General features: G+C 39.2%; 1 protein-coding gene across 1 annotated transcript in view; it reads left to right on the top strand.

Annotated features, from left to right (window-relative positions):
- The window catches only part of LOC122800224, a 965,447-nt gene that overhangs the window by 237,401 nt on the left and 714,111 nt on the right, over window positions 1-13,935 (top strand). Inside the window, exon 2 of the mRNA XM_044069717.1 lies at window positions 7,439-7,705. Within this exon, the coding sequence (XP_043925652.1) occupies window positions 7,439-7,705 (267 nt within the window). The remainder of the gene's footprint in view (window positions 1-7,438; window positions 7,706-13,935) is intronic.

The following is a 13,935-nucleotide window of genomic DNA, read 5'->3' as shown; positions in this document are numbered from 1 at the left end:
CCCACAGACATTGCCAACATACTGGCAGACAGGTTCAGTGCAAACTTCACCCCCCTCTCCCCCCCCTAAAGGAGAGAGAACTATCCCAGCAGAGTGTAGCCTCCCAGACATCTCAAATGCGCACGTGAAAGCTGCTCTCTAAAGCTAAAAACACAGCATCAATGGGACCGGATGGTGTCCCCGGCTGTGTGCTACACGAGCTAAATGAGGAATTAAACCCGCACATAAGGCAGCTGTTTAATCTCAGCCTTACCACAGGATACGTGCCCAAGGAGTGGCGTACGGTAACTGTGGTCCCACTCCACAAAGGCGGTGCCTGTACGGACCCTGGTAATTACCGCCCCATAAGCTTAACAAGTCTAGTCTGCAAAGCTATGGAGAGGATCATAATGGAGCTCATAAACAAAGATATAGGGGACTTGCAGACATTGGACCCGACCCAGTTTGGCTTCGTCAAGGGCAGATCATGCCTTTTGAACTTGGTCGACTTTTTCAAAACAGTCACCAAGGCCATTGATGAGGGAAAGGCAGTCCATACAGCCTACCTTGACCTTGCAAAGGCCTTCGACACAATACCCCACTCGGGTATTGTAGAAAAACTTACCAGCTTAAATGTAAACCCATATGTCACAAGATGGGTTGCAAACTGGCTTAAGGACAGAACCCACAGGGTTAGAGTTGCTGGCGCTATGTCAGACTCCAAGCCGGTCACAAATGGTGTCCCACAGGGCTCGATCCTTGGCCCCCTACTGTTCGACATCTACTTCTCAGAAGTACAGGCCAACATGGGAGGACTTTGGCTGACAAAGTTTGCAGGCGACTGCAAACTGGGCGCCATAGTGGAAAGTGCATCGGACATGGATATCCTTCAGAAGGGATTCACGGAAACAGATAGCTGGTGCCAGAGCCATGGCCTGAAGTTAAACGCCAAAAAATGTATAGTCATACCCTTCGGGAAAAACAAGGTAACCCCAAGCTACCATATAGGTGGCAATCCACTAAGCACAGAAGAGGTTATCAGGGACCTGGGGACCCAGGTTGACAGTGGCCTTTCTTTTGACACTCACGTTGCTAAAGTGGTTAGAAAGACCTTCTACATTGCCCAGCTGATCATGAAGGGATTCACATCCAGATCTAGTGAGGTCACTGTTCCCCCTGTACTCTTCACTTATCAGACCAATGATCGAGTACAATGCCCCATTCGAGATGTATCTCACCCGACATGTGCAGCAATTGGAGAGACCCCAAAAGTTCCTCACCAAAAGGATAAAGGGACTCCAAAATCTGTCATATGCTGCCAGATTGAAGAAACTCCAGCTCTATTCAGTTGCATACCGTCTGCTCAGAGGTGACATGTGCCTGACATACAAGGCCATGTCCAACCCGGAATTAATGGACATGCTCCACCTCAAAAAATCCAAATCCACCAAAACCACTAGAGCAAGCGACTTAAACCTTAGCACGGATATAAATAGGACGTGCTGGAGGGATAGATTTATCACTCAGAGACTCCCTATGCTGTGGAATAAAATCCCGATCCATGTGAGGCAGAGCACCTCGCTGGCTCTGTTCAAGAGAAATCTTGACCTGTGGATGGGAGATCGTAGGTTTATCCCGGGAGTCATCTCTTTGTCACTGCTGGACAGAGGCACAACAAACTAATGGGTGCAGTATTTTTTCATATAAGGGGTGGCGTAAGCCACAAAAATTTGGGCTAGGCTTATAAATGCCTTAGGGCAGATAGCCTAGTATAAACCTATGAACCTATGAACCTAAGTCTCAGAACCAACTCAAAATTTGGAATTCATAGGAGCAGTTTTCACCAAAGTCAGTGATCGCTTCACTGCCTTCGTCAAGGGTTCAAACTATTTTCCTGAACTGTAATCTTATAAACTGCATTTCCAAGATTTCAGCCAGCTTGGTCCTTCAAGCTCTAAGATCAATGTTAGCGGCAGTAACAATAGTACCATTAGCCAAATGTCACATGAGGATTCTCCATTGGATGTTAGCAACACAGTGGTCGATACTTTACCAACCGTGTTAACACTGATTCTAATCTCTCAGACATGCGAGAGAGATCTCAGGTGGTGTGTTCAGTCAGATCATGTTCTACAAGGCTGTCCGTTCATTCTCTTCTCAGCCTAAGGCCATAGTGACCAAAAATGCTTCCCAGTTGGGGTGGGTTGGAGTGCATTTTCCTGGTCAAAGCAGTCCAAGACACTTCGTCCCCCAAAGATGCCAACTTGCATATCAATGTCTTAGAGATGAGAGTAGTGCTCCTTGCATTGCAGGGCTCCCAAGATTCTCTCTGTTCGGGAGTGATTGCAGTTCAAACGGACACTGTCAGTATTTTGGTATATCAGCAAACAATGAGGGATCAGATCCATACCCCTTCTGTCGAGAAGGACTCTTGAGTGTAGCAGTGAGCGATCTCATTCAAACATTGTTCTCTCATAGCAATAGCAGTGCATATTCCAGGGAAGTCCATTGTGATAGCAGACAGAGTAAGTTTATTCTACGTCATGAGTGGTCTCAACAAGAATGTGGCGGAAAGGATTTTTCATCGATAGAGCCAGCCTTGCTTTGATCTTTTTGCTTCTCACCTAAAAAAAAAAAAAAAAAAAAAAAAAAAATCATGCAGCAGCTACTTTACACTAATCCCCCTCAGGGGGAATCACCGAGGGATGCTCTGCTTCATGATTGGCCCACTGGTCTACATTATGCCTACCCACCAATCCCATTGATTCTATAATTTCTGCAGAAAACTGTCAGGTTGAAGTGCAAAGTCATCCTCATTGCATCTTACTGGCCTTGATAGATTGATTTACTTTCCTTTTCCTTCACTTCCCCAACCTTGGGTCCTCGATATGACTCCAGACCTCTTACCTTACCCAACGGTCATGATCCATCCCAACATCTCAAATCTCAGGCTGATGGCCTGGTTTATCCAGTTCCCTTAATAGCTAGACAGCCAATGCTCTCTTCCCCTGTCCATCGTATCCTTTCATCTCGCATAAACCTTCAATAGGAAAGCGAGTAAATGGAAAAGATTTTTTTACTGGGCGCAGTAAAATCATGTAGACCTTTTTCCAGCTCAGATACGCAATGTACATGAGTTTTTAGCCTCACTTTTTAAAGAAGGGGCTAGTTCCTCAACCATTAATATTCAGTTAGCAGCATTATCTAATTTCCCTATCAGATTCGAAAGTTCTTCAGTTGCGTCTGACAGGTTGTGCACAATGTTTTTGCGAAGCACTCTATTTTTGAGACCTTTGTTTAAGGACCCTAGTCCCCCATGGGCTCTCAGTTTGATACTGCAAGCTCTTATACAATTCCCCCTTTGAACCAGCAGCTAAATGTGACATTAAGTATCTTACTTGGAAAATTATTCTGGTAGCCATTACCTCTGTTAGAAGAATTTCAGAGATTCAAGCCTCATCTTCAAAACCTCTCTACTTGATCTCACAAGGATAGAGTGACGCTATGAACTTAATGCCTCCTTTCTTCCCAAGGTGGTGTCAGAATCTAATATTAATCAATCCATTAATTTGTCAGTATTCTTCCCTAATTTTGCAAACAAAGCTGAATACATGTTAGATTTTTTGGATGCTCGCAGTCCATTAACTGCATAGAACAAAAGACATCAAGAAAACAGACCATTTGTTTGTTTCCTTTGTACAATTGAAATTGGGCATACCAGTCGCAAAGGTAACTTTAACCAGATGGCTGGCTGCATTTCATTTGTCTGTAACAAACAGGGTATTGACTTACTACAATGGGTACAAGCTCATTAAACTAGGTCCATAGAAACTTCTTCAGTTTTTCTTTCCAGAGCGTCCATGGTTGACATGTGTAGTAGCAACTTGGGCTACTCCCCATATTTTTATTACTCATTGCAAATTGGATCTGGTCTCCAGGGGCAGAGCATTATTTGGTTCAGCTGTGCTCATGAATATCCTTCCTTAGAGTCTGCCTGGGATTATGGGTAGCTGGTGACTCTGTCCCATCAGTTCAGGACAGAATGAAAGTTGACAACATCAGATGAAGTTATGTATTTAACATAACATTCCATCTGTGTTTTACATTTTCATTCTTCCTCAACTTCCTGCCCACCAACCCCCATCCTTTCTATTTACAAACTTCTGGAAGAGTGAGCTCTTAGAGGGGCATCAGTGGCTTTATATTGAGCTCCAGATATAGTTTGTTTTTGTGTTGGGTACATTACACACAGTTTTACATTTCCTATATTTATGCATGTTAAATATTTACTTTCTGCTAAAAAATCAAACAAAGATCTGAGGTAAATTGGGATTGGTGCATTATGGGTAAGGGAGAAGCTCAGAGTTTTTTGGTTGCCATGAGGTTTAGTAACGGCCGAGTTGGATCAGAAGAGCAGATCCAAACCCATCAGTTGAATGAAAATGGACAACACAGATGGAGGGTTGTGTTAATCACAAAACTTCTTTTTATGTTGTGTACTTGTACAACTTTGCTTAGGTTCATAGATTAGTACTAGGCTAACTGTCTTTGTGAGCCATTTGTTTTGAGCCTAGCCAATTATCCCTTGTGAGACTCAAACCCTGCACCTTGTGTTTGTAAGGCCAACACCTTAACCATTAGGCCATCCTCCCAACCCCCTTCTCTGTCAGTAGCTCTCTATTACCACACATCTGCCCTTATTGTCTTTCTCCTGCTCCTCTCTTGTTTTTGAAGCCTCTGGTCTTAAAACTTTGAGTCACAAAGTTAAATATAACCAAAAATTTTAAACTCTAATCTTTGGTTGAGTGCAGATCTTAAAAAAGACTAAAGCTTGGATTTGAGAATTAGTTGTTTTTCGACTGTCTGACAGCCAGTGAAGAACAGGATGTGCACCATGCATGAAGACTGTGTAAAGATTGTAGTGTTTGTGTTTTTACTTAATGTTGTTTCTTTTGGCTTTTTCCCTGTTAGGGGTCGCCACAGCGGAACTCTTACGTGCCGAGTTGCCAGCTCTGACGTACAACCTTCAACGAAGGAACGCCCAGTCACGCACGTCTCCACACAAGACGCTCTAGCTGAGAATCGAACAGGACAATGTCTTACTGTGAGGCGACAACACTACTGCAGCACCACGTCATGTTAAAAGTATTTAGAGGAGTTAACCACCATCTTCTATTTGTTTTTAATTAAGCTGTTTGTTTTAGCTCAGGTGAGACAAATGGTTTCTTTAAATCCTTCTCCAGCATGATCTGCTACTAAACACTGATGGTCATCCTGTGGGACATGCATAACTGTCGCATCTCATGGTGTAGTGCTTTGTCCAGTACTTTCCTTTTTCTTCAGTGACATCACCTCAGTCCCTTCCAATGTCCTTGTTCTTTATGCAGGCATACTTGATTAGTGGAACACAGGTATGAAAGAAATTGAACTAGCTTTTCTAAAGGGCTTAATTTCGATCTGCAGCTGCTTGATAAATAGACTACATTTCAGTCAAGCAAGATCTACAGTTGTAATTTTTGGGACCCCATAAAAAAATGTAAAAGGTAGTAAAACTGTCAACATTTTTGACACCAGTATGATCATGTTAAGTCATCAGTTGTCATATTTTTAACCTTCGCCTTCATTTTAATTTCTTTATCAACTTCGGTCATTGGACTCGCCAAATGATTGAGAAAGTCGTTGCATAACTGAAGGCATGCTTATCAGTGATGAAAAGTCATCTGACCCCTGAAACCTGGCCAGTATTCGCTAAAGAAGCATTAGTGTTAAAATACAGATTTTCATTTGATTGTTTTACATTCATCCTGCAACACAAACTTGCCACAAGCCACATTAAACAGGATGTTAGATTGTAACTGCTAAAGCTGGAGTCCTTCTATCCTGTTTTACATGTAAACTGCTCAACTGCAGTTATTGGCTGTTTCTGTCTTACAAAGTGAGCATAGCAAACTTATGTGCATGATGCCCAAGTTAACTGTAAGGACCTCACCACTGTGAAGTGACTATGCTTTAAGGTGATCCAGCAAATTAGAACAACTTACTTGAAGTTAAAACTGATCTCAGTTTAAAGGTTCAAGAAGAAGCTAAAGAAGAAAAAAAAACACACACTTTATTAAATGCAGGTGTTCTGTATGAACCTCTGAGCACTACTCTAGCTGCCCTTGTGAACCAGTTTAATCCTAGCAAGTTTCCCTTTCAAAAGTGATGATCCAACTCTGTACCTTGTGACTGTGAGGTAATTACCTTAACCATTATATCAAGACCCAAACCCTCTTTTACATAAATGTAAGATAACTATTCATCCCCTTGCAACACTTTACCACCGTTTCATATTCTTATACAATTCTATGGTCTTATCAAATTAAACAAAAAACTGTACTGTAACTGTTGCATTGTTTGTACATTACAGTTTCTTTTTATTCTGTTCTCATTCTTCTTGATGCAGTCCCCTCATCTTTCTTGTATCTTACAGCTTTGTTTTTTCGTTCACCTTTGTCCACTATCACTTTCACGTCATTGCGTACCCTCTTTGTTCTCTGAATGTCTTGCATCATTTGCTTCCCTGCCTCCCCTCTACCCCCAACCTGTCTTTATGAAACGCTTACTATTCTTACTTTAGCCTAAGCATTTTTTTTCTTTTTCTACTTTGTCACGTTATACATTGTGTTCACTCATGTCAAGCTGAGAGCCTACATTCAGACTTCCAGTGGTTGAGCTTCTCCCTTGACATCTATAATGCACTGCTCCAACCTTGACACTCAAGATAATTTTCTATAGGAGCAATTGTAGCTCTGTTTGCTCAGTGCTATGGGAATGCACCTGTGGAGGTGCTATAGCCAAGAAGGGATACACGGCAGCTTCAGGAAGGTCTACAAGTTCTGTCAGGAGGAGGAAAGGTGACAGTTTGAGGGGTAAGGAGGCTTTATATTAAAAGAGTACATAACTGTTGTATTTTTACTTTCAGTCCATCAACTTCAAACTGAGGGGTGGAGTCCCCAGCTACACGGGGTAGCATCATAACAGGATACCATGAAGTATGGGGACACTGAAGGAAGAACTGCATCTTCAAAGCAAATCCAATGTACAATCTCGTGCAGGAATATGCTGTAAAGCTATTATCGCATCCCATCACTGCAATGCATATTTAATCCACTGAATAAAGAATACATATATGAATTTGTAATTCATATTGAGCAATATATTAATATGCAGCATTGTTTTGTCTTGCTAGTTTGAGGAAATGGGTTGTTTTTGCTTTATCTAAGGACTTTGCAGTCTTAATAATCCATGTAGCAGAAGCACTTAGTAGTAAACATTTATTCACATTACTCTAACTGTTAAAATGTGTCTTGCTTTTTGTAGCTAAAGCTTGTTGTGGTCATTACCTTTGTGTTGAATTGCTTGTGTGGATCATTTCAATTTCAGATACAAGTTAACTAGTAGAAACTGTTTCCAGCAGGGTATGGTGCAGATCCAAGAGACAGATTTCCCAATACTGCTAGTGAGGCTGGATTTTATCAGCGATTTTCAGTGAGAAAAGATGGGTCATCCCCCTTCCCACAACAGAGAGAAAGAGAGTTTTCCTCCCAAAGAAATTGGACAGATAGAAAAAGGCCTTCTCCTGTCTCAGATGAAGAGTTATCAGGAGTGAAGATAAGTAGACAAGAGGGTCATACCACCTTTGGTGAACAAAGATGCCCTTTATCACCTCAAGTTCTTTCCAAAGGTGAGTTTCAGAAACATCATAGTAAATATAGTTTGCATGTTCACTTGTTTGCAGAAGGATTTGCTTCATTGGCCATATCAGACGAGTACAAGTCATACAAGACCAAAAACACTAAACCCCTCCCACCAAAGAAAGTTTGATAACAAACCTTTTAAAATATAGTATAACTGATAACCTTATGAAGCAGGAATTGTTTGGTTTGCAAGTGTAAACTGCTTATTCCCTTTTCTCAGAGATGGAATAGTCTTGGAATTTGAATAATTAAGTGGGGAGGTGAGTAATGTGGTGGGAGCAACACCCCCACCTGAAAAAGTTAAACATTTCACCTGTGAATTAGAGCAACATGTTTCTTTTTCTTTCACACCTGTTGGGATTTTGTGTTTTCAGTCTTATAAATTCAGTCTTGAATGGTTTGGAATTGTCTGCTTTATTTTGTAAGAAAATACTTTAATCTTTTAAGTTGCTGATTAACTTGATAAAATCACCCCCCCCCCCTTATACATTCCGAGTTGAACATAACACTCAAGTGTTTACACTGCAGTTCATGTGTAGTATTTGGTTTACCCAAGGCTTTTGTTTTTATGGAACAATGTTTGAATATGAAACTGTTAATAACATTGTTTTTAATAGGTGTTGCATACAGTTACTGGCCTTAAGAGAAGTATGCCTAGTTTTGTAAAATAGCTAGTCTAAATCCTGTGGCCTGTGTCAGTCATTTATTGTAGTGATGCTATTAATATGAGAGCATTTGCATTAATTAAACTTTGTTTGCCTGCAGCAGCCTGGTTTGTAGATATGGTGCTTTGAGCTTGAAGTATGCAGGTCCAGTTATGTAACATGTTATCAAAAGTTAAATAAGTTGAGCCTTAGTAAGAACTGTACTTTTAATTTGGGGTGAATTTTTATGTTGTCCATGGCTGCAGAGCTTGTAAATTAGTCGGGGTGGTGTGATTGTAGCATGAGGAAATGCTGCAGGCACTGGATATATAACTGTATGCAAGTGGCATTCAGACTGAAATAAAACATATGTCCTTTTAAGGCAGTCTTTTATAAAGCTGGGTAGGCTTCACTTCCATGTAATGACCTGCTACATACTTGATAATTGTGGTAGTGTTGAGGTAGTTTAGATTCTTATGTTTTACTGTTGCGTTGGAGTGAGTAGATGGAATCTGGGAAGCCAGAGAGACAGATTTTACACTTCACAGTACTTTACATGTTTGAACTATTTTGTAAGGGATGCATCTGTGTCTCTGGGAGTTTTTTTTAAGATCTTTAAGATCATATTTTATGCAATTCTTTTATGATAATATTTGTCTCTAGTGTTCTACAGAAAAGAAAAAAAGGACTGCTGTCTACTGTGAAAGACTGCCTTCTTTAGGTTTTTTGCATTGAGTGAAGCAGCTACATAGAATGTTAAGTAACTGTGGTGCTATAGGAGACCTTAAGAGTATGGTGGCCTCATTTATCAGATGCCATGTCCCATCTTGTATGGATTTTAGGAAATGGCAGAAAACTCTTCCCAATCTTTTCTAACCTCCTCAGAGTCCTACAGTTATGGTGCAATATTGTATATGCCATACTAATTATCCCTTTTTAACAGCTGTTTATGTTCTAGATTTAGATTCAACTCAAGTCTACCAGAGCACGTCTTTCACTTAGGATTCTCTATCCTTTTCTCTTTGCCTATACTCTGTCAGTCTCTGATAGGGAAGGCAGTCTCTATCCTGCAGTCTAAATGTTTTTTTTTTCTGTTATGTATCCCTCTCTAGTTTGCTCCCAATGTCTTGGTTCCTTTGCCAGTTTCCCCAGTAAATTCCAGCCCTGTCTTGCCTATTCTCACGATACCAAATTGCAGTCATACCTACCAACAGAATCTCTTTTCTCCAATCTCATGTTGATTTAGTTGTTGAATACTTTCTGCTACTTTATGGATATAATGTTTTGTATGGTTGGCTGTGCTCCGTAAGGATCTGTATCCAAAGTTGCATACTCTCCTTGTTTCTTGAACCCCCCCTCCCCACTCCACTTCATTGTCAGTCCTTTTCACTCTCGTTATAGCTTTCTTCTTGTGCCTTCTATCTATCTATATATATATATATATATATATATATATATATATATATATATATATATATATAATGTATATATATGAACCTTAACTGTGTTAGCTGTAAAGTATCCATTCAAATTATAAACAACCTTGTCCTTCTGGAAGGATCAACTTTAACACACTTGACCCTTTCCTCTTCCCCTTCCAGATAAAATCCTTCAACTTTTTATTAATTACTGCCCACAGTTTCTCTGATTTGACAAAAATGTTTGACCTTTATGTAAATCTAAAAGGATCAAACACTTGTCTTGCTTCCAGTTTCTCAGTTTTTGTATTATCTTTTATTTAGTGTCTTTCCACATATCCTTAGCTGCCGTAACATAATCCTTTTTTATCCATACTCCTAAATACTTATTTTTTATAATTTTCACATAAATATGGGTATTTAACCAATTCATGTGTTGGTACAGAGTTTATAGCTGTAACCAGTGGCAGCTGGTGACTTCAAATCAAAGGGGGGCTGCAGGAGACAGCTGAATGGGTGGGGTCAATGGGAAGGGGTGTGGCCAACTAGAAAGGGGAGGAGCTATGCTCAAAACCACAAAAACTAACTAAATACACTGCCCTGTGTGCCAAACCGTCATTATGAGAGTCTAATCAAGACAAAAGGAAGTGCAGAAGAATAAAAATATTTCAATGCATTGACTGCATGACAGCTTTCTTAATATTTAGATGGAAACAAAAAGGTTGTGAGGCATGAAAAAATAGATTACTTTTTAAATACATTAATGGAATACCAGTCAAAATTAAGTATAAGAAAAACAAGCAGCACTCAACTCAAACCACTTCTTGCACTGTAGTTCTAATTATAATTTATATTCAGCTTTATTAAAGTACCAAGTAACATGCTGAAAGTAGAAATCTCTGATGTCCCCACTTGTAAAAATGTTTCTTATCCAAAAAAAGACCTGCTGCCTGACAACTATCTACTTGTTTCATGGGGAAAACATGATCAAAGTAAAAAATGAAAAGCAAACAAGAAATAAGCTGAAGATACATTTGCTTAAAAGGATTACTGTACAGGTTATGGCCCACACGATTGGCATTCTGTTTAGTTTTATGGGTAAAGCCTGCAGAGATGACTGGAAGTCTCTAAGTGTAATGAGCTTCTTTAAATATTGTAATCCTGTCCTTTATTACAAATACTATCGTATGCATTTCAATACCCGAGGCCTGATGCTTATACATTATCTAGTTAAGTATTCTCTACATAACAACAGAAAGGCTTTCAATGTTGGCAATTCTTTAACAGTATGCTTATTAAAGCTTACTTGCATCTTACGATCTCAGCCAAGCTTACATGATGGTCATTAAAGTATTGCTACTTAAACACAGAGCAACAGGCACTTTGAGTAATAAGCATAAATCAACAGTACAAAAAATATGACAGAAACCAGACCACTCTGCAGAAATCAAGGACAGATGAAAAGCCACTCTAGTACTTGTGTCTACCTTGGATGGGGGGGGGGGATACTCTGCACATTTACACTGCATAACTACTCCTTGCCTTGCTTCGATACATCCAGAGTCACTACATGGGGGAGTGGGGTGCAACAAGTATGTCACAATTTGAAATGTCTGTGGCTGACTGTGATGGCCCTGACACATTTGTCATAACTCTTAACCTCAGAGCAAGAAATCTGGACAAAGCCATACAAAGAAGTGAGACAAAGGCCCAAAAATAAGGACATTTTTTTAAATATTGCTCTTATAAACTTAGAAAGATAATAGAGTAGGTCTTGCATTAGTATGAATTTTCTGAATGGTATGAAATCTGAAACTCAAATGTCTGTCATTATTTTCTAACTTCAGTCTTTAATGATTTGTCACTAATTTGCTATAAAAAAAACACAATTTTATGAAAAATGAACCAAAGATGTGATGTAAAAATATAAAATAGCCACACAGTACAGCCGGGAACCTGTCAAAGAAGGGACACTTTAATATTAGTATTGTTAACTTGAGTAGCTGACAAAATAAGAGTCTACATGCATTTCTGAAATAAAAGTAATCTATAACTCTGATTATTACAGTTATTTCTTAATTGTAAACCCTCCATGTTTTCTTTCAAAATTGCTATTTTGCAGAGGGATTATTAGGGGAAGAGCAACATTTTGAGCCAAAATCAGAGACAGTTGAGAGGTTTGGCTATGCTTAATTCTATAAAGCAATTTATTTGCATGTACCTCTCAACCTGTTAATGCAATAAATCTGGACAAGGCCAAATATATTGGGGGAACATATAAACAGTACTAAAAATTGCTCTTGTATAAGCTGAGACAGGTGATAGAACAACAGGTCATACTTGAGCATGCATTTTTCTGAAGGTTATGAAGTCTGAAACTCAGTGTGTCATTATTTAGTGACTTATTTCCTAAATGATTTTGCCAGAAAACCAGAAATTTTATGAGGAACAAACCAAAAATAAGAAGCAAAAATCTATTCATTCTTTGAAAATCTGGTTAGTTGGGAGGTATAGTTCGGCTGGGGCCGTCTTTAAGTTTGCTGCCCTTCCCCCTCACAAAATCATGGAGCACCCCCCTGCAGCCATTCCAATTATACATTAATTGGCTATTTCACTCCATTTATCATAAACACTAATGTGCATACTGATTTACTTCTATGATGATTTGGACTTCATTTGAAAGTTTTATTTTGCATTTTACAGCACAAACATGAAGACATCTGCTAAACAAACTTAGCATTAAAACTTCTCTGCCCTTGAAACTCACATTCATTGAAATAGCATTGAAACACACATTCAAAGAAAATACATTTTACCAGTGGCAGATAAAGATTAATTCTGGGCTGTTTTCAAATCATAGGCTCCTTGCATATGAAACATACATGTGCTTTTTGATACACCTTTGTATTGTTTTGAACATTTTTCCAGTAAACAATGAAAAAAAAATGCATGCACCAATAATGACAAAACTGCCCAGTTCAAAACATTTAAATCATAAGTCTACTCAAACTTCTACAGTCCACCATTATCAGTAAATATGCACAATTCTACAGTCTACCATTATCAGTAAATATGCACAATTCTACAGTCCACCATTATCAGTAAATATGCAGAATCTCTAAAGTAGTAAAAAAGTCATCTAAATAATTCCACATTAAATAAATCTGTAACTAATGAAGAGGTTGCCGCTAGCAAACACCTTTATATTTCATGGTTTAATCGAAAAATGAAGCGTCTGATGCCCCTGAGGAATAAATTGCCTATACTACATTAAAAATGATAAGCTAGTAATATTGTAATAGGAAATAGATGGCAAACTGATAACAGGCTTGTAGTTAGTATCTTAACTTTTTCAGTACAGCAGCATTTACCCCTTGTGGGAGTAGAACCAACAACCTTCTGCATCAAAAGCACGTACACAACCTGTTGTGCTATTAACAATGCAAGCTGACTTAGCATAAGCAGCACTAAACTTCTCTTCCCCTGCAGCTCTCAGCTCCTTGTAAAGTCTACTCAATACTCAACTGCATCTCAACTTCACAGCACAAGAAATCTGGAAAAAGCCAAATTTATTTGGGGGGGGGGTCAAAAAGCCAAAGGGACACATTAAACATTGCTTGTATAATCTTGGAAAGTTGCTAGAATAAAATGCTGTGTTACCACCATACATTTTACTGCCAAGGTCCCTGTGCAAAAGAGTCAGAGCAACATACCACTATGCCAAATCACCTGCTTTGTGAAAGAAAAATGCTGCGTTACCACCATACATTTTACTGCCAAGGTCCCCGTGCAGAACAGTCAGAGCAACATACCACTATGCCAAATCGGCTGCTTTTTGAAAGAGAGGAAAACTGAAACATAAATGGTTAATCATTTAATGAATTCAGTTCTCACCATAGCTATCAACTTCTTAGCACAAAACACCTGGACAAACCCAGTAATGAAGGAATACAGCCCTCAAACATATTCAGTGAATTCAGTTCTTGCCATAGCCGTCAACCTTAGCACAAAAAAACTGGACAAAGCCAATAATGAGGTAATACAGTCCCAAAAATAAGGACAAATTTCAAATATTCATCTTAGAAAATTGCTAGAATAAAAGGTTGTGTAAAAGGTTGTGTTACTATGCATTTTCTGAAGAATATGAAGTCTGAA

Source organism: Protopterus annectens, chromosome 4.part0 (assembly GCF_019279795.1).
Source record: "Protopterus annectens isolate FY-2018-M chromosome 4.part0, PAN1.0, whole genome shotgun sequence".
Taxonomy (NCBI): domain Eukaryota; kingdom Metazoa; phylum Chordata; order Ceratodontiformes; family Protopteridae; genus Protopterus; species Protopterus annectens.
This window is presented reverse-complemented; position numbering and strand designations above follow the sequence as displayed.